Source organism: Peromyscus leucopus, chromosome 8b (genome assembly GCF_004664715.2).
Source record: "Peromyscus leucopus breed LL Stock chromosome 8b, UCI_PerLeu_2.1, whole genome shotgun sequence".
Lineage (NCBI taxonomy): Eukaryota > Metazoa > Chordata > Mammalia > Rodentia > Cricetidae > Peromyscus > Peromyscus leucopus.
The window spans coordinates 52,705,884-52,726,438 of record NC_051086.1 but is presented as its reverse complement, the minus strand read 5'-3'; the positions used below and the strand labels follow the sequence as shown (position 1 = coordinate 52,726,438).

Here is a 20,555-nt window from a genome sequence, read left to right as displayed (position 1 = left end):
CTCCATCACCCTCCTCCTCAGGGAACACGGGGAAGAGGGCACAGACTGACAAGACTTGATCATCTTCAAATGACAAAATTGCAAAACCCCAAATTTCCAATACCTGAAACTCACAATATTGAAACTTTCCAGCTCAAATACATATTTTTAAGTTTCTGCTTTACAACAACTTTGTTGCCAAATTCTGGAAGCTATTCTCCTTACTCTACCCATATTAAAAAAATAAAAATAAAAACACCTACAATCTTAGTTCTTCCAAAAGGTCTGTGGTTTTGTAATTTTGACCTATTCTGAAATTCAAATTCCACAGCCCATCTTCACCCTTTCTGCTCTCCTGACGTCCTCAGAGGAGCACTAGTGAAGGGCCAGGGGCTGTTGTCACACCTGCCCCTGCCTGCAGGCCTTCCTCAGTCTCTCTTGTGGTTCCGCTGTATATATAGATATATTTATATATATAATTTGTGTGTAGATATATATATGTATTCTTTATTATGTATTTTTTGCAGTTTTTCTAAAGTGCCAGAAACAAGATTTATGGGAATTTTTAGTGATTTTTTTTCTTTTTTCTTTTTTTTTTTTTCCCCATTTGAAACTTTTTCCCCCTTAAAAACTGGAACTTGGTACATTCAGTAGGAAATTCTTCACTCAGGCTGTGGCCAAGACCAAGAAAAGTGCAAAGAGACAGAGGAGGGATGGAGTGACCCCTCCCTCCGTGATTAACATTCAGGAAGCCTGTCAAATCCTCCCCTCCCTGTGTACCAGGGAGGGGGAGGGGCAGGAAGATGCTCCTGGCCTTTCCAAACTCACCTCCCTCAAAGGCCATGATCTTGCCCTCTCCACAGTGGGTCAGAGGGCAGCCATCTTGGCCCCAGAAAACAGTAGCTGAGAGAAAGGCTGTCATTTTGATTAAAACAGTCTTTCTCCTTTTAAAAGTCATACTCCTCTAATTCCCACATCAAATTTGCTCCCCAAAACTGGCTCTCCCCTTGCGAGCTATTTTGTTTTGAGGGGAGGGGAGGTGGGTAATATGGGAACTATCCACCTAATCACACATTAGGGAGGCCCCATTTTCAACAAGAAGTAGGAACAAATATTTATCTTCCCCACTGGAAGGAAACATAGGGACCCCTGACCAGGGTTAACTAGTGCAAATTAGGGGTTAGGGACTATTTAAAATCCCTGCACCCCTATCCCTAGGCTGGGATCTTTGGGTGTGGGGAACTGAGTCAACGAGGGGTATAAGGTGCTATTTTGGAGGCAAAGTCGGTGGGGATACCCCAAAGCCCACCAGGAGAGGAGGATGGGTCCCTCGGAACCATCTGGAGTGACTGGTGAGGACAATGACAGCAGAGGGACAGGGCTAAGGGGAGGATGGAAGGCTGTGTGCAAATCTTGGGCTCACCCACACATCAAACCCCCATCGTTTTTCTGGCTATTTGGTCTAATCTAGAAGAAACCAGAGTGAGGGGTTGGCAGGGAGAAAGGAGATTCTCTTCTCCATCCTATATGGAGTGCTTCACACCTGGTGCTCAAATCTGGTTCAGCCCCAAAGAAGCCACATATAAAGGCCAGAAGAGATATGATCTATTCACCTCTTTTGTCTTGGAAGAATCTGGAGTCACTGGATTTGGGGGTAAAGGTAGGGCCCGATTTCCCTGCCCTGTACTGAAAAAGTGCTCAGCCATGGAACACGCCCCCACCTCCTTTTGACCTGGATTGGGTTAGGCCATCTCCAAAGTCTAGGAGCACAGGGAGGGATATGGAAGATCCGAAGGCATGGAAGCCAAGGAAGCATGACATTGTAATAGGAAAGAAACAAGGACAGAGAAACCCACCCTTGGGAAGAACGGAATCCAAAGCCATGCTTCCAGGCTGGTGGGTCAGATATCACAATGGTCTGGTCCAGGCCCTGGGCCACAGAGAATGGAATGTGCTAGGAAGCATCTGGGGAAGGGCTTAGAGAAAGCTTCAGAACGAGCAGGCATCAGTAGGTGAGAGATGGTTTCCCCCAGGTTTACAAATCAGGGGAGCAGGTTAGACATTCAGAGCTGGTGGGGCTGTAAGTAGAGATTCAGGTAAGTATATTGCTCAGTTGCCCCAAGGGCTGGAGAAGGGATAGGAGCTGGCTCTTCCCCTCACAGGGGCCATTCCCTGGAAAGACTGAGAGGGGAACCACCGAAAATCCCTTCTGGGGGTGGGAGATTACAATCACACAAAGCAGCCTGACTCCTGAGCTCCAGGGCCCCCCCGAATCCCTGCATTAGAGTGTGATGGGGCTCCCAAGGGGCAGGGGGGCCAGGGAGCTGCTAGTGGTGGGGGCCCAGGGAGGGTGGCATCTGGCGAAAGGGGGATCTGGCCTTAGTGCTCACCCCACGTCTCCCTTTTGGGTTCTCTCAACCCCTGCTGGTCCCCCTACTCCCTTGGGGGGAACTGGCAGAGGAAGAGTTTGGGGAGGTGGGGTTGGTGGAGTGGGGGGTGCTGCTTGAGGATTCACTGCGTAGCCAAAGACCCCTGGTAGGAAGGGGAGGGTCCCCCCACCCTTCTCATCAGGTAGGACCATGTTGAGAGCAACTGGAAGAGCGGCCAAGTTGCTGAAGTTGTAAGGGTAGGCAGCAAGGAGCTGAGGGCCATAGACAAGCGGGTAGGGTTCAGGGTAGAAGGTGACTTTGGCAGTCCCCATCCCCTCCATCCGGTCTCCCTCAGAAACTCCCATTGGGCCCTCATTCCCAGATTTTCCTCTGCCACCGCCGGGCTCCCGGCTGCCTCCTATCAGAGCCAGGGGGAATTCCTGCACAGGTGGGTACACGTAGCTGCCCCCACCTGCTACTGGGGGCTCCTCACCCCCAGAGATGACAGGGTCCTGGAGTGAGGCCGTTTCAGGAGCTTCAGCAACTGCAGCAGCGCTGGCACCGCCTGCCTCCCCACTTGACGAGGACACTTGCATCTCCTGGGGAGCCTCCTCCTTGACATCGCTGGCCCTGGCGCCGATGCTGCCTTTGGAATAGGCAATGACAGGGGTAGGGGTGCCCCCCGGCCGCTCCACCGCATGCCTCTGCCCATGTCGGTTCAGGGCAGCTGCTGTCTTGCACACCTTGGCACAATGGGGGCAGGCGAATCGGGTGGAAGACCTCCTCCCAGTCCTGGAGCTGTGGGAGCCCTCGCTGTGGGCTTCCTGGTGCTTCCTCAGCTTCCTCAGAGTGGCAAAGGTCTGGGCACAGTCCCCACAACGGTGCCTGCGTTCACCACGTCCTCGTCCTCCTGGGCCCTCCACCGGCGGGCTCTCCTCCCAGGCTCTTCGTTCCAGCTTCTGCCTCCAGCGTGGTGGTCTCCGTCCTCGGGGCGGTCCACTGACCCCGCTGACCCCGCTAGCAGCAGCTCCAGCCTTACGCTTAGGCTTGTATGAATAGTAGGGCCTCCAGAGCTGATCTTCCCCTCCAGCCTTTGATTCCTCCTGGTCCTCCTCCTCCTCCTCCTCCTCCTCCTCCTCTTCCTCACTCTCCTCTACTTCTTCTCCACTCAGCTCTCCAGGACGCAGGTCAGTTTCTGAGATGCGACGCTTGACAATGGCTTCCTCCCCAATCCGCACAGTGATCTGACACAGTGGAGGTGGGGCCTGAAGCTGAGAGGAGCCTCGGCCTGTCCCTGGGGGGGAGCCCCCACTCCCACTGACCCCGCCCACGGGTTTGGCTGTGTAGGTCAGAGTCCTCCCAGCCCGCAGATTCCGGCCCTTGGCCTCGTCTGCGGCTGAGGCTGGCCCTGCAGCCGTGGCTGGGCAGGTGGGGGTTGCTGCAGGCTCAGGGGGAGGAGGTGGGTACTCGCGTTTCTTGGGGGGTCTTGGAGGAGTCGTATATGTGATGACTGAGGCAGCTTGGGACCCTCCCATGCCGGCTGGCCCACCCCCGGCTCCACCACAGCCACTGCTCCCATGGACAATGACAGAGGGAGCGGGATGAGCAAAGGCAATGACGGAGGCAGGAGGACCAGGCTCTGGGGCAGGTGGGGGGAGGCCTGGGGGGCTGGCTGGCATTGCTGCAGGGGCCGGTGTGTGGAGGCGTGGAGGAGGGCCCTCGGGGGCTCCCTGACTGTAGGTCTTGTAGGGCCGCTTGGCTGCCCGCATGGGGAGCAGGCGGTACAGCTTGAGGGTATTAAGCTTGGGCTTGTAGCCTCCATTGGGTGTCTTCTCACTGGCTAGGAGGCCGGGGCTAATGCCATGGAAGGCTCGCTGGTGGGTCTTCAGGTTATAATAGGTGACAAAGGTTTCCCAGCAGAAGATGCACTGGTACCTGGGCCACGACAGCAGGGAACAGGGCGGGAACAGCCACTTGAGTTACAGCCCTGAAAACAGGGCCTCATCCTGCCCTGTCATCTACAGCCCTCCGTCCATCCTCCCTTCCTGCTGGGGGCCGGACTCTGCTAGCCTCCGGAGCAGAAGCAGAGCAAGCTCGGCACCCTGGCTAGCTGACTCAACTGTTCTCGTGTGAAATGGGAACAGTCGTCGATTTAAGTCCTCAAAATGCCTGCTGTGGTACAGACGACAAAATGAACGTGCTAAGGGGATCCGGTGCTGTTCTGCGTGCTCTAAGCCCCACCGGGAGGCCTGTGCTCTCCCACAGTCCTCTCTGCGAGGGCAAACTTCCCTGTCCACCATCCCCGCGTGTCCCGTAGCATGCAGCCTGGCTGGGCAGGCAAGATGCTGGCCTCGGGTGAAGGAACTGGGGCTGAACCGAGGCAAGTGGTGGCAGTGAGCTGGCACCAGGACAAGAGGCGATCCAGTGTGGAGGGACGGCTTTCTAGAGCCCACCCCCTGCCCACCGCTCCCTGGTGCACCCGCCGTGGGTCGGTCAGTCGGTCGGTCACTCACCTGCGCTCTCCCGTGTGCCACACCTCGTGCTTGGTGCGGTACTCGGCCAGGGCAAACACCTTCTCGCAGTAGCGGCAGGGGTACTTCCTCCGCCACGAGTGGACATTGCTGTGCCGCTTGAGGCTGGACAGGGTCACGTAGGAACGCTCACAGGCCGCACACACATAAAGCACATGGCCGCCCACCACCTTCACCACATGCTCGGGGCCATCTCTGAAGCCCACGGGTGGTGGCAGGGCCGAGGCATCCACTCCTGCAGGACCCCCAGGGCCAGCGCTCCCGGCTGCCAGGCCTGCCGGGCCCCGGGTGTTGGACCCCCGCCGACACTGGGCCTCGTGTGTCTGCAGCCTCTTGGGGTGGATGAAGCTTTTGCCACATCGTGGGCAGGGAAAGGGCCGCCGGGACAGGGAGGGCTGGGAGTCGGGAGCCGGGGGCTCAGCCTTGTCGCCCACCCACTCGCCGTCTGGTCTAAGCCCTGGCCCCAAACCGTCCTCTTCAGCATGTGAGGTGGCCAGGGGAGGTGGAACAGGGGGTACCCAAGTGTCACCTCCTTCCCCCAGGCCCTGTAGGCGGGAGATACCCAGCCGCCGCCCCAGAGCTCCGATTTCTGCCACAGCTGCCCCATCCCCTCCCCCGTCCGGGAGTGCGAGCCGGGCGCTATAGATGAAGTTGAGGACGTCGGAAAAGGCAGCCGCTGGGACCCCGGGCAGCTCGAGGACCCGTGGAGGGGACGAGGAGTGAGGGGAGGCTGGAGTCGGGGGTGAGGAGGAGGAGGAGGAGGAGGCAGCTGTGGCGGTCGCGGGGCTGGGAGCTGCGCCACCGGGGAGCGGCGGGAGCGGCAGCGGCGCCGAGGCGAGCAGGGCTTCTCTGAAGAAGGGGCTGGAGGCGGCCAGGACGCTGCGGTGAGCCGGGAACTTGGTGTCTCCAGCGATGAGGGTGACGTCACAGAAGAGGCCGCGGAGCCGCTGCTCATTGAGCTGATGCAGGACAGCAGGGGCGTGGGACGGGTCCGTCACCTCTGCAGGGGGTGGCATGGTGCCAGCCTGGACATGGGGAAAAGAGGCCAAGGAGAGCCTCAGAGGCTAGGCAGAGGTCAGGAGCCTCTGAGACCAGGGAGATGAACGGAGGACAGTTAGAGGCTGGTCAGAATCTGGTGGAAGGCTGAACAACTCACGTCACAGAAGTCATGGGTTAACACAAGGCACCCAGAATCGAACCAGTGTCCAAGACCAGCATGTCTAACATCTGGGCCAGAAGAGACCAGGGGTAACTCAGCTCATAGTGAAGGTCAAGTGGTCATGACCTCCAGATACACGGTAAGCCGTACAAGGGGGAAGCTTTCCACACTCAAGCATTTTTCAGTACTGGACAAAATGGCTGCCCCGGCTGGCCCCCGGCTGGCCCCCGCCCGGGGTCTACCCCTTCCTAGCCGCCGTCCGCCCAGCACCCTCTCACCTGAGAACATAGCCAACATGGAGCAGAGTAATTGGCTCAGCAAGTTCCTTCAGCCTGGCCTTCTCCTTCTGCAGAGAAACAGAGATTGTGTCAGAAATCAAGAGAGGACAGGGTCCTCACAAGGAAAGGATCCAGGACGTGGGCATCAGCACATCAGTCAAAGTCACAGGCACATAGGCTGCTCTGAAAACACTGATCCCTCCCGGGAGCCTGTCAGGCTATGTGGCCAAATCCAATCAGACCAAGGAGGCCACGTAGATTATCGCTGAGCCTTGCTCTGCCGGCCCTGAGGAGGACAGACAGGGTAATTTGCATATCCCCAATTCACCTCCACAGGGCAGCACAGTCCAATCCACAGGCAGAACAGCCTCACAGACCTTTCTAATCCCTTTGGCCCAATCTTGAGACTCAAAGAAATCAAAGATTTGCCACTTTTTACTTAATCACAGCGGGCTCATTTACATATCAAAATAGAGCTTCCCCCTGCCCCGCCCCCAACACACACCCTGGACTAACCTGATTAGGTTCTCACATTAGGAGTGTGCCTCCTCATATACACCACAGACCCAGAAACCTTAGTGGGGGGGGCTTTCTAGTCCAGGTACCGGGTGACTGCCAACACACACATGCCTGCTTGCTCTCATCTCCAGCAGACACTGGGAAGGTAGCCAGACCAAGAGTCAGGGGCTTTAGGTCCTGCTCCTTACTCTGAGACCTTTGGCTTGTGGATTTTGTCTTTAAAGCTGGGGATGGGTTACCCCTACCTCACCTCTTGCTGAGGTTCATCCAAATGGAACAGTAGGCAACCCAAACGTGAGCTATGATAATCACGAGCTGGGCACTGCAAGTCTTAGGTTCCTAATTTTCAGCTGAGGATCTGAGTTCCGGAGTCAGGCCCGTCCCTTCTCCAAAGTCACATGGCTGGTGACAACAGCAGAGACTGCCTGGGTCCTTCTCATCCACCCTCCATGCGGCCAGGACGTTCTGGCCCCTTCCACATGTCACACATATCCTCATTAGTATCCCACATCGGAAGCTCCTTGACTAATTCTCATCACCCCCAAAATGTTCTTTTCTCCTTGATTACTGATATTCTTCGACTAAAGGCTGTACCACATGTCATGTTCCCTAAGAGATGGCTGATGCCTGTTCCGGACAAGAGGAAGGAAGGTGGTCAACAGGACAGTATCCTGAGGTTGTAACCACAGGCCTGGCACAGAACAAGAGCCAAGTGTTGCCCCATTTGCTGCTGCATTGTGGGTATGGGAATTCTGGGGACAGATTCCCACCTCATCTGTTGTCCGTGATCCTTGTCTCTTACTCCCTTCTATGATGGCCTCCGCACTGTATCTGCATTATTTCACTTTTCCTCATCACTTAACGTGGGCTTCTCCACGTGAAGATAAAAGGCACTCAGGCGTGCTAGGTAGCTTCTCAAGGCCGTCTAGCCAGTTAGTAGCTAGGCTGGGGTCTGGCCCTATAAAGTTTGGCTTCAAGCCTCCAGTGACTTCAATACACCACGAAAAAGGATGTTAACAGCCCTCACTGGAACACTGCTAGCCTACCTAGAACTTCCGTGAGAAATAGGTGAGCAAAGTCTACGAAGAAACGTAAAGGTGAGCAAAGTCAGTTTGATTCCAGTTCCCATGCACCCCTGAGGCTGGCCAGGCCTGCCCACCTGCACCACGTTACAAGGTGGATGCCTGCAGGTGTGCTCCTGTGTGGACTGCCATGGTATGGGACAAAGCCTGTTGGTGCTTCTGAGAACTGAACAGACCAAAACTGGCCTGGCGCTTAGCGGTCACCCAGAATCATTATCACAACAAGCTTTAGAGCTGTCGTTTACTAATGGGCAAAGTATAGCAAAATATGTTATGCACACCATCTCATTTTAACACTCAAAATAACCACCGTGGAGAGGTCAGGCACTGCAAACTCGTCCTCGGGTCAAGGGAGTGTACTGGTGCAGTGATCTGTTCCTGGCTCTGCGGCGCGCTCCCCTGGAGTCTGGAGCAGTTCAACTGTCCTATCACTGGTCAGTGCCCTGAAAGGGGTCATGGAGATGAAGACACTTGCTACGCGATCCTCTATCTCAGTTTCCTTGTCTGTATGGAGAGGGTGATAAACAGTTCCCACTGTGCAGGGTAGTGGTAAAGATAACAGGAGCTAATAACTGGTAGACTCAACCACCAGGGATCAACAGGATTCCAAAACACTGCTCCTCCACAAACACACAGGCTTTATTCTCTTGTGATTCGTCTCTCCACAACACAATAGAACAACTATTTAAACAGGTGTGGTGGAACAGAACGTGCTTGTAAGCCCAGCACTGAGAAAGAAGAAGCAAAAGGATCACAGCAAGTTCAATGCCAGCCTGATCAACATAGCAAGTATCAGGCCAGCAGACCCACATAGGAGAACCCTGAATCAAAGTAAAATAAAACAAAATCTCCCAAAACTATTTATGTGATATTAAACATTTTAAGGAGAGATAAAATAAATGGGAGGACATACATAATTTAGATGCAACTACTATACCATTTTATTTATTTATTTTGAGACAGGGTCTTATATAGCTCAGACCTTGAATTGGTCAAGGATGGCCTTGAACCCCTTCCTGATTCTTTTGACTCTACCTCCCCAGTGCTGGGATTATAGAAATTCATCATTTTATATTTTATATTAGCAACTTGAACACCTAAGGATTTCAATACCCATGGGGCACTCTAGACCCAATCTCTCGTGGATACTGAGAGATAACTGTGCCTAGTCTTGGAACTTAGCCCTGGAAAATGTGAGAAAGTGATGAAGAAAAAAAGGCAGAATCTGGGCTTCAAGATGAATTTGGTGGTGGGCTGGAGCAATGGCTCAGCAGTTAAGAGCACCGACTGCTCTTCCAGAGGACCGGGGTTCAATTCCCAGCACCCACATGGCAGCTCACAACAGTCTGTAACTCCAGTCCCAGGGAATCTTATGCCTTCTTCTGACCTCCATGGGCAGCAGGCTGGTACTTGGTACACAGACATGCATCCAGGTAAAATACTCATACACATCAAGTAAATAAACAAATATAACTTTGAAAGGATGAATTTGGTGGTTCTGTGGTTTTAAAGTTTATTTGTTTGTCCTTATTGTTTTTCTTTTCTTTTCTTTTTTTTTTTTTTTCTTTTCTTTTTTTCCTGAGATAGGGTTTCTCTGTGTAGCCTTGGCTGTCCTGGAACTCGCTTTGTAGCCCAGGCTGGCCTTGAACTCACAGAGATCCGCCTGGCTCTGCCTCCTGAGTGCTGGGATTAAAGGCGGGTGCCACCACTGCCTGGCCCATTTCTCTACGCTTACCTGACTGAGGTCCCTCCGAGGTGCCACTGAGCACATACACCAGGATGCTTCCTTCCTTCCTGCTGTGGTCCCCAACCAGATTGTTCTTTCCCCCAGGTCACCGCAAACCTCCTGTTCTAGTCCTTTAAGCTGTGACTCAAGTCACCCTGCTTAGGGGCCTTCTCTGCCCCCTTCCCGCTTTCTCCCTACCCTGATGCATTCCCTGTGTAGCTCAGTAAATAAAACACACTGCTCGTTAGCTCTAGAATGTGGGCTCCAAGGAGGGCAGGGGTAGGGATTTCTGACTATGCTGTTTGTTCAAGGATCTTGTTCTTAGAACAGTGCCTAGTGCATAATGAGAGGTTAGAAACATCTAGAGGCTGCAGGAGCAGCATGGTGACAGGACACCTCCCTAGCATGGCCTCGGGTCCCACCCCGGCCCAGAAGAATGCCGGGAGATGCCAGAATGGCAGGGTTTTGGTAAGGGAAAGAATTTGTGTTGGTGGCACAAACCTTTAATCTCAGCACTCTGGAGGCTGGGCCAGAAGATCATGGGTATGAAGTTAGTTTGGGCTATATAATGAAACTTTTCTAAAACAAATACAACTATTCTTCTGGAGTCTCTCCTCTCAAAAAAGAAGCCATCCTTGGAGCTGAGGATGATGACCATACATCGATGTTTGAGACACTCAGTTTGCCTGACACATGGTCTCAATTATATCCTCACAGCCACCCACAATAGACCACCGTAGGGATTTATAGTCTCCCAATTTTACAGAAAAGGAAACTGAGCCTCAGAGAGGAGAAACCTTGTTCAAGGTCACATAGATTATAACAGCCAAAACTTGAATCCAGGCTTGGATGACACCAGACGCTGAAGCTTTCCCTCTGCCATACCGCTGGATCCTGCCCTGAAGAGCCTATAGCAGGCCAGCCGGTTACATAAATCACCACACAAACTCTCACGTGCTACGTGTTAACTGTGTCACATCTGACTCCACCCTTTCCCTGGCTCTCAAATCCAGCCGTCACCAAGTCCGGCTGACACTGCATGGAAATGGCTTGCAAGCCTTCTCCAGCCCTTTCAGCTGCCAAACTAGTTCAAGCCCTTGTTAAGACTCACAGGGTCAAGGCCAGGGACTACCTGCTGTCTGTTTGCCTGTAAGTTTACCCTGCTGTCTCCCTCTGAGGGAGCGTCCTTAGCTCTAACTGAAGTTTAGTGTGACTCCTGGCCTGAAGTCGGTCCTTGGAAGCAGGGGCTGGTAGCTCGTGCCTGTAATCCCAGCACTCAGAAGGACTGGAAAGAGGTCAAGGCCACCCTGGGCTACATATTGAGACCCTGTCTAAAAAACACAAAAGCTAGGACAAGAGAGCTCAAAGGGTATAGGCAATACCCCACAGCGTGGAAACCTGAATACCCAGAGTCCATGTGGTCGAGGGGAGAACCTACTCTTGCGAGCTGTCCTCCAGACACTTAGGTGTGCATGTGGGCAAACACAAATAAATAAATGTAACTGAAAAAATCCGGGCTGGGGAGACAGTTCTGTGAGTAATAGCACTTGAGTTCAAATCCCTAGCGCTCACACAAAAAACTGGGGCGTGGCTCTGTACCTGTTACCCGGCATTGGAGGGCAGACAGGTTGAGGGCTCACTGGCGGGTCAGCCTAGCCAAAATGGCAACTTCTGGGTCCATGTCAGACCCTTTCTCAAGCCAATGAGGTGAAGGGCAATAGAGGAAGACAACTAATGTCTTGTCCTGGTCTCCACATGTGCACTGGGCACTTGTACCAACACATTCAAGTACGTGAAATACACACACACACACACTTACTCACACACACTCGCACACTCACTCACACACTTACACACACACACACACACACACACACACACACACACACTTAATGCCCTTTCCTTGACCTCGTCCCAACATCCCTCCAAACTAAGACTGAACTAAAATGCATCTCCTCCTTTGCCCTTTATGACTCAGGAGACAAGGACAATCCTCCTCCTGATTTTAATCAATGTGCAGTGCCCCATGGCAGCACCCACAATGCAAAGCCACAGATACTCAGTCTCACACTCGGGGCTGAGGCTCTTGAGAGCACTGTCTATGATACAGGTCTTCAAAAACAGATTGGTGAAGGGCTGGAGAGACGGCTCAGCAGTTAAGGACACTTGTTCTTGAAGAGGACCCAGGTTCAATTCCCAGCATCCATATGGTGTCTCACAACCATCCACAACTCCAGCTGCAGAAGATCTATCATCATCTTCTGACCTAAGGCACCAGGCACACACATACATATGAGCAAAATATTCATACCGATAAAAGAAATAAATCTTTTAAAAACTTAAAAAAATATATATCGGTAAGACAGGTGTGATGACTCAAGCCTATAATCCCAGTATTCAGGAAGGTGAGGCAAGAAGATTGCCAAAAATTAGAAGCTAATCTTGGCTAAAGAGTGTTACCCTGTCTCAAAAAAAAAAAAAAAAAAAAAAAGAAAGAAAGAAAGAAAGAAAGGCAGCGAGATGCTCTGCACAGACTGTGACAGACTGTGGTGTGTGTGTGTTGGCATGTGCATGCTGAATGCTCCAGAAAGCAGCAGAGGACAGGAGTCAAGAGACAAGATCTGGAGCCTCACCACTTCTCACCACCCAAGTGACTCGGGGCAAAGCACTTCACTTCTCTGGGTTTCAGTGGGGTGCCAGAGTGAGGAACGGATGAGTGACAGTACGGAAAAGCCTGGGAACGGTGCCGGTACAGTCAGGGCAAACCAACTGTTTACGGCTACTGTTACTAGTGAAGCCGGGAGCAGGGGAGTCTCCGCAGCAGCAGGGCTGACGGGGGGGCTGGCCCAGGCATCGTCTCTAATCTGTTGCTATATGTCGGGTCTATTTTCCACTTGCTGTTGGAAGACCTGTAGGGCAGTCGTTAGCCCCATCTTGTAGATATGGAACAGGACACTCAGAATGTCCCAGGGAGGACATCGTAGAGGTACCAGAACACTTCAGCTCCAGTGCAGAGCTCCCCGTCCTGCACCTGTCCTGCAGGCCTCCTAGGCAGCCAGCGCCATCACCCATTACAGAGGATACGGCCACAAAGCCCTCACACTCGCTCCCCACTGTACACAGGCTGGATGCCGGGCAGTGTTGTGCGCAAATGGAGTGAGCACACATGTGTATCTCCCACCTGCAGAGAAGGGCCCAGGCCCCAAAGGTGGGGAAACCTGTTCCGAAGAATCCGCTTAGTGAGCAAATTCTGTCCAGAGCTCTCCACTGTCACAGGAGTAGGGCCCCATGTGCGTCAGAGACACCCGCAAGGGGGGCAGAGAAAGGGAGAGGGCGAAGCAGGGGGAGGAGACGAAACACTTCACGATCCTTTTTTCCATTTTAGTGACAAAAGTCACACGCGGCCTTTACATAAACATGGCCAAGGAGCCACTCTGTCTAAACTCACTTCCCTTGTAGGCGCCAGGACTTTCCTCCCCATGGCCCTGACAGGCTGGGTGAGGGGCAAACACACACACCCTGCGAAAGCACAGTGCCACCCAACAGCACCCATGCCTGCCGCTCTTGCTCTGGCTAATATTTATCTCCCGACCTTCCCGAACATCTCCCGGGCAGCCCTACACGGCCACTTAAGCGCACAGAAGGTAGCCGTGCATACAAAGCTGTCCACTGGTCTTCTGGGGCCGAGGCCCACACTGCCCTTGTCGGGCCACCTCCTCCCAAGTGTTTTCTGACCAGCTCAACTCCCAGCCCAACAGCCCAGACAGGCTCCCACAAACAACGTCACAAAGAATCCCGTGGAGAATGTTGCCAACACGCACCCTGCCCTTTGCTTGGCCGCCCAGGATCCCATAAACCCATCTTGCATGTCCCACCCGGAGCCCCTCAGTGCCAGCGGACCACAGGCTTCAGTTTCTCGTGCTCCTGCTGAGCAGCAGATTTGAGTCCCAGACAAGCGGCCCCCACGAAACTTAACCATCACAAACACACAAATCCATCCACCCTCTGTCCTCTACACAACTGGGCCACACCTCATCAGGACTACAGAAATGGAACTCAGGCGTGAGACCTTCTGATGCAAAGGTCCACAACTGCACTCTTCAAACGGGTACATACACACACACTCCATGCCAGCTATACAGAAAACAAACATTCATAAACATTCATATGTGCAACACAAGACATTCGTACAAGAAAACACATGCTGGCAAAACTACGCACAGAACCCCAGACACCACACTCAAGGTATCTGTCGCCTAAAGCCACAGGGCCATATCCTGTAATTCTGTACCAAATAGTGTACCCCTCCTGGCTTTCTATCTCTATGTATCAGGAAGGGCTCCAGCAGACCCCTCGCTGCCAGACTAGCAAACGATGGTGCCCAGGAGCAGTTTACCTTGCCCCACAGCACCGTAGGAGGCACAATCTCCAAGACTCACAGCCACAACCCTGCCCCGACGGCGCGGCGGTTCCGGGCCCCTGCTCGCACTGCGCACCCTGTACACCCCAACTCTGGGGCGCCCAGAGGGCCACCCCTCCCCCTCTCTGCCTGGCTCCTACGCCATCGCTCTCCCAGAAGGTTGCAGCGCTTGCCTGGGATCACACCCGCCCCACCCCACCCCCAACCTGCCCCACAGAGGGAGGGGGACATTGGGCTGCAGAATTTAACCCTTCATAGGTGGAGTGATTGCGACCCTCTCCACGGCCCCAGGAGACCGAGGCCCCCAGCCGCGGCTAGCTGGACGCCATACCAGGGCGCCCAAAGTCGCTCCCCAGCGCCGTGCGCGCCCGGGGGCGGGGCCTATTCCAGCCCCCGACCCCTGCGCCCCTAGATCAACCTGGAAGGGGAGCGGTCGCGGGGCGCGGCCCGGGCCCCCGCGGCGCCGGGCAGCGGAAAGTGGGGGCCAAGGTAGTTGGCTCCCGTCCGCCCTAACCCTGCCCGGTTCGCCCCGGGGCCAACCTGACTGCGATGGCGCCGCGTCCGCCAGGCCGGGCTCATCACCGTGGCCGCCCCCGGCCACTCGGGTTTCGCCCTCCTCCAGCTCCGGCTCCAGCTCCTGCCCCGGCCCCCCCAGCGCCCGGCCCCGGCCCAGCCCCGCCGCCGCCGCCGCCGCCACTGACATCATCGGCTCCCCCCGCCCCGGTCCTCCCCCCCACCCCCACCCCCGGAAACAGTCCCCCCCAGCGCCGCTGCTGCTGCCGAGAGGAAGCCAGCGCAGCGCAGCCGACACCAAACACTGAGCTCTGGCGTCCGATGGCCTTGGCCCGGTGGCTCCCACACAGGGAGACGAACGATGGAGGGTAGACACCTTGCGGGGCGGTGGCCGGGCTGTACTGCCCTAGACCACTCGCTCCCTGGGAAGGGACTTACCCCCACGCCCGCCCTTCCCTCTGCACACTCTTCACTCAGGAGTGTCCATCGCCTAGAGCATGCTGCGTGTGCACATTTGCTCACTACAGACACGCACACCATACACGTTCTCCACAGACACAACATGGTAGACTCACAGTTGGGCCCAGTGGAACCTACAGACCCAGAGTTAGCATCCTTACAGGCAATAGCCCTGGGGGCATCCCTCTTCAGGAAAGGCTACTGTGATCACCAGACACACAGGCAAGGAAGGCCCTAACCTGACAGGATGGGTGATCACATGGATGATCACTAGTACAGATAAACACAAAGCTTGGCATTGGGTCTTAACCAGTGGAAATAAATACCCACTCTGTGTCCTTGCAAATAAACGCAGGCCTTGGTGTGGGGCTCCTGCACTCGTTGCATACAAAAAGCCTAAGAAACATGAGAAGCTTAAGAAATACAACATACATAAGAAACATACTCCTGAACCATCAATGGGATGAGTCTACAGACTCCTCCCTGGTGTTGTAAAATTTAAAACTCTGGAGAGGCCTGGTATGCTGCTGCTGAGGCAGAGGCAGAGGCAGAGGCAGGTGGATCTCTGTGAGTTGGAGGCCAACCTAGTCTAAGGAGCCAGTTCTAGGTTGGCCAGGGCTACACAGTGAGACTCCGTCTCAAAAAATAAAAACAACCCCCCAAACAAAAAACACAAACCACATCAGGAGACAGAGGAGCAAACTCTCAAAACTCCCGGTGGAGCATTGTGGCACAGGCCTATAGTGCAGGCCCTGGGCAGCAGGAAGATCACTGCAAGCTCCAGGTCTCCTCCCAGCAAGTTCAAGCCACTCAGACCTATACACGCCGTACAGCAACCCTTTCTCTAAAGGGCAGCAGCAACCAAATGAAGCCCACCCCAGCACTCCTTCAAACATTGTGAAGCTGAACATGGTGGCCAGGGCCTGGAATCCCAAGCATGGGAGACAGTGGCAAGAAGATGGGGATTTCAAGATTCCAGAGTCCACAGTGAGTTTGGGACCAGCCTGGGAAAGACCTTGTGTCAGATAACAAGAACTGAGGGCTAGAGAAATTGCTCACTGGGAGAGACAGTAGTGCTCTTGCAGATGACCCGAGCGCTCTATTCCCAACCTCCAAGTCAGGCCATTCACAACCACCTTCAGCTCCAGGGGATGTGATATCTCTGACCTCTGCATTCATGCACATACTGTCACACTGATGCACCCGCATACACACAGTTAAAAATAAAATGTGCACTCACATGCACATATCCACACATGCTCTTTTTCTTTCTTTCTTTTTTTTTGAGGCAGAGTCTGTGTATATAGCCCCGGGTGGCCTGGAATTCACTATGTAGATCAGGTTGGTCTGAAACTCACAGAGATCCTCTTCTGCTTCCCAAATGCTGGGATTTAAGGTGTGGGCCATCACGTCTGCCCACACACTAAATTTTTTTAAAAAAGAAACTGAGGCTATAAAGATGGTTGAGTCGGTAAGAGCACTGGCTGCTCATCCAGGTCCAACTCTCAGAACTCACATGGCAGTTTACAAGCATCTGTTCTGACCTCCAAGGACACCAGGCACACATAAGTGGTACACAGACATACATGCAGGCAAACCCCCATGCACACAAAATAAAATTTAAAAATAAGAATAAAGGAACAAACAACACAAGAGCTGGGGAGATAGATAGCTCATTCGGTAAAGTGCTGCCAAGGAAACACGGAATGAAGACCTGGGTTTGAGCTCCAGAACTCAAGTAAGAGAGCTGGGGAGAATGAGTCTAGGTCCTCAAGCCTCACAGGAAGCCAGACATAGAATCCATCTCGAAATCCCAGCACTCCTCCAACGGTGAAATGGAGGGCAGCGTCGGCAGGATCCCCAGGAGCTCTCGGGTCGGCTCCTCTGACATTTGCAGAAGGACACAGCAAAAGACTCTGTCTCAGACAGGTGGAAGGTGAGGACAGACACCTGAGCTGGTCTCTGATCTCCACGTGCTCACTGTGTCCCACGTGTGCTCACACTCACAGTATGGCATACACGCATACACCGGAAAGGAGAGGGAGAGAGAGGGAGAGGGAAAGAGAGAGAGAAGCCAGGCAGGAGCATTGCCTGGGGGAAAAATGGAGGCACATGGACCTCTGGGACTCGATGTCCAACCTGCCTAACATACTAGGCAAGTTTTGGCCAATAAAAATCCTGTTTAAAAAAAAAATGAAACGGTGGACAGAGACTGAAGAAAAATATCTAATGTTACCCTCTGGCTTCCACATTCGTATGGACATTAACACACACATGTACAGAAACAAAAACAAAAACAAAAAAACACAACCCTTATAAAATGAGGCAAAACATAAACCAAAAGCAGTTTTATTACAGAGAGAGAGAGAGAGAGAGAGAGAGAGAGAGAGAGAGAGAGAGAGAGAAGGAGAGTGAACTTGGAGTCATAGCAACAAAGACAGAAAACAAGCCTGGAATGGTGGTACGCACCTATAATCTGCCTGGACAACACAGTGAATTCCAGAATAACCTGGCCTATAGAAAGAGCCTGTCTCTTTCCCCTCACCCCCAAAACTTACTCCAAACCAAAAAAACAAAAAACCAACCCCCCAAATAAACAACAGGCCAGAGTTGGAATTGATGAGAAAATAATCCCCGCCCAGGAAGGTTCCAGGGAAGAACCTTACCCCTACTCTAACCAAGTCACAATGGCTGAAGCTCTGAAGGGGATCAGGCAACCGGACCCAGGAGGAGAGGAGGAAGTCCAAGAAGAGTTGGTGAGTCCTGGGCAAAGGAGAATGGTGGGGGCAACATTCAGCATCTGGATATTCCTTTCCCTCCTCCTCTAAGCTTCCCAGTGGTCCTGGAGACACCTACGAGTGAAATTCATAGTGAGGTACCCAGAAGCCCCTGGAGCTTGTGACATCATATGGATACATAAGCATTTGAAGCTAACTCCCTTTCCTCCCATGAACAGAGTACCTTGGGTCCTCTCTCTTTTTTTTCCTCCTGGGAACATGATCTGGAGAAACATGGTCCAGGACTATTCATCCCTGCTTCCTGCTCTAGATGCTCAAAGATGGCATTGTACCACCTCATCCATCTTCAGGCCCTTTCTAGGTCCTATGAGCTCCTCTACTATCCTGAAGGGTCCAAGATCTCACCCTGGCGCTCACCCTACCCCAAGTTGCCCAGGCTGTGGTTGCCCTCCTGTCCAAGCTCCTCTCTTCCTAACAGGATGCCGGTTATCCCTATTCCAACTTACCTGACTTCACCCAGCCATCACCGCCCTCCACTCCAGCCAGCCTCCCCTCGGACCATCGCTGCGGGCCCTCCGATGCCACCAAGGGTCTGTTTGTGGCCCTGCTAGGTGGAGGACTGTCTGCTGGCTTCGTGGGCCCGTTCTCCCGTATGGCTTACCAGACCTCCCATTTGCCCTCGCTGGAGTTGCTCATCTTCCGATGCCTCTTCCACCTCCCCATTGCCTTGTTACTTAAGTTTCGTGGCGACCCGCTGCTGGGACCTCGGGATGTTCGGGTTCGGGCCTTCCTTCACGCCATGCTCAACGTCCTCAGCATTGGATGTGCCTACAGTGCGGTCCAGGTGGTGCCCGCAGGTAACGCGGTCACTGTTCGCAAAGGTTCTTCCACCGTGTGCTCGGCCCTCCTGGCACTCTGCCTGGAGAGCCAGGGTCTCAGTGGCTACGCCTGGTGCGGCCTGTTTGGCAGCACCCTCGGACTGATCATCATTGTGGGACCCGGACTAGGGACATTGCAAGAGGGGACTACAGGCCTCTACACAGCCCTGGGCTACGTACTGGCTTTCCTGGGAGGTCTGGCACTGTCACTGGGGCTACAGGTTTATCGCTCTCTACACTTCCCCTCCTGCTTACCAACAGTGGCCTTCCTCTTCGGCCTGGTGGGGCTGACGGTCTCTCTACCAGGCCTCTTTGTGCTGCAGACACCTGTGCTACCCCAAGACCCCCTGAGCTGGAGCTGTGTGGTGGCCGTGGGGCTCCTTGCGTTGGTTTCTTTTGTGTGTGTGAGCTACGCGGTCACCAAGGCCCACCCTGCCCTGGTATGCGCTGTCCTGCACTCCGAGGTGGTGGTGGCGCTGATGCTGCAGTATTATGTGCTCTATGAGGCTGTGGCACCTTCTGACATCATGGGGGCGGGGGTTGTGCTGGGCAGCATCGCCGTCATCACCGCCCAGAACCTCAGCTGTGAGAAGGAAGGGCAAATGGAGGAGTGAAATCCAACTGGAGAGCCCGGGGGAGGGGGGGTAGGGGTAATAGGAGGAGAGACTGGAATAAAAACTATGGAAGCACAAATGCCTCAAAAAGGACTGGTGTGGAGGGCCAGTGAGATGGCTCAGCAGGTAAAGGCTGGTGCCACGAAGCCTGACAACCTGAGTTCCATCTCACATGGTAGGGGAAGAGAACGGACGCCCACAAATTATCCTTTTTCCATGTGCGCTGCGGTCTGCTCACACACACAAAATAAAAAATGTAAGAACAAACAAAAGAGAAGGATGCCCTGGGATTCAAGGGTGACTTGGGACTTGATGGAGAGGGAAGACCTGAAGCAAGAATAGGAGGAAGCCAGGGCATGGGATTTAGGCTGGGCCAGGGGATAATGGCATAATTAGGCTGTGAGGTCTCAGATCCAAGGGACTGAGGACGTCTGGTAGTGGGCCATGGTGGATAATCCCACAGAGAGGAAAGAGACGAGCATCAGGGATGAAGTATGCAGGTTGTCAGGCAAACAGCTACTGCACTGGGGGAGGGGAGTGTTCCTTTTCCCTAGGGCTCCCTGTCCGGGTGGTGACGTAACACTGACATCAAACATGGATCACTAAGGCGGCGCAGTCGGCGTCGCCTTCGCTTTGGAGAGAGTGGAGACACGCTCTTGTTGGAGACTCCCTTGAGACGCTCAGCCGCGCGCTCCCTTATTTCTGAAAGGTGGAGGATTTCCTAAAAGTTCACATTCCTTGACCTCAAATTCCCCGGGACTTTCGGAGTCTGCCCCACCACTAATCTGCTTTTCTCGGATCGTCGCGGTCGCGTGATCCGCGGCTCTCGGGTGGCAGCCACCCTTCTTCCAGGACAGCTTTCCGAACAGCCGGAGATCCAAGGCCAAGGGGCTCCGTCCTGCGAGGCCTCTCGACAGGCACCCACTTCCACCCGCTCGGACGCGCCATCTTGTCTGCCTTATGCATCTTCAGCGAGACACTGAATATTCATGACCGCGGGCCGGCCCGTCGCTCCCGCCCTCTCCGGAACACACTCGGGAGGGCCCGACGGGCCCCGCCTCCATGGCCGATGCGTAGAACAAACCACTTTCCGGGGGTGCGGGGGGGAGAGGTATCAGGGAGACACCGCGGCTGGAAGCGAGCCGGTGCTCCTCCGCCGAGCAAAGGCGCCCTAACTTTACCCTCGACCCTGCAAGCCGTAAGCCGGAGCGCCCGGGGAGCCGGCGGGGGGAGGCGGCGGGATCAGGAAGATTCTCCTCCTCTTGTCACGTCAGAAGAACACCCAACCCG

At 54.1% G+C, this 20,555-nt stretch overlaps 2 protein-coding genes across 5 annotated transcripts in view; one reads left to right on the top strand and one right to left on the bottom strand.

Annotated features, from left to right (window-relative positions):
• Window positions 1-18,523, bottom strand: part of Zbtb4 (zinc finger and BTB domain containing 4) — a 19,555-nt gene extending 1,032 nt beyond the window's left edge. Inside the window, exons 1-4 of one of the 4 annotated variants that reach the window (XM_028869466.2) lie at window positions 18,435-18,523; window positions 6,317-6,384; window positions 4,862-5,904; window positions 1-4,283 (exon numbers count right to left, since the gene is read on the bottom strand). The exon at window positions 1-4,283 is cut by the window's left edge and continues 1,032 nt beyond it. In XM_028869466.2, the coding sequence (XP_028725299.1) occupies window positions 2,366-4,283; window positions 4,862-5,895 (2,952 nt within the window). In that variant the 5' untranslated portion in view covers window positions 5,896-5,904; window positions 6,317-6,384; window positions 18,435-18,523 and the 3' untranslated portion in view covers window positions 1-2,365. Of the gene's footprint in view, window positions 4,284-4,861; window positions 5,905-6,316; window positions 6,385-14,039; window positions 14,170-14,603; window positions 14,733-17,701; window positions 17,791-18,434 lie in introns of those variants that run through there. The other 3 variants (XM_037201097.1, XM_028869465.2, XM_037201098.1) reach the window with 3 other exon arrangements.
• Slc35g6 (solute carrier family 35 member G6) lies at window positions 17,419-19,524 on the top strand. The gene is made up of 2 exons (XM_028869467.2): window positions 17,419-17,791; window positions 18,252-19,524. The coding sequence occupies exons 1-2, from the start codon at window positions 17,723-17,725 to the stop codon at window positions 19,263-19,265; spliced, it is 1,083 nt and encodes a 360-aa protein (XP_028725300.1). The 5' UTR covers window positions 17,419-17,722; the 3' UTR covers window positions 19,266-19,524.
• The last annotated feature ends 1,031 nt before the right edge of the window (window positions 19,525-20,555 follow it).

Coding starts and splice junctions, on each gene's coding strand:
- Slc35g6 (XM_028869467.2), top strand. CDS start 17,723: ATGGCTGAAGCTCTGAAGGGGATCAGGCAACCGGACCCAGGAGGAGAG. Junction 17,792..18,251: donor AGGAAGTCCAAGAAGAGTTG/GTGAGTCCTGGG, acceptor TCTTCCTAACAG/GATGCCGGTTATCCCTATTC.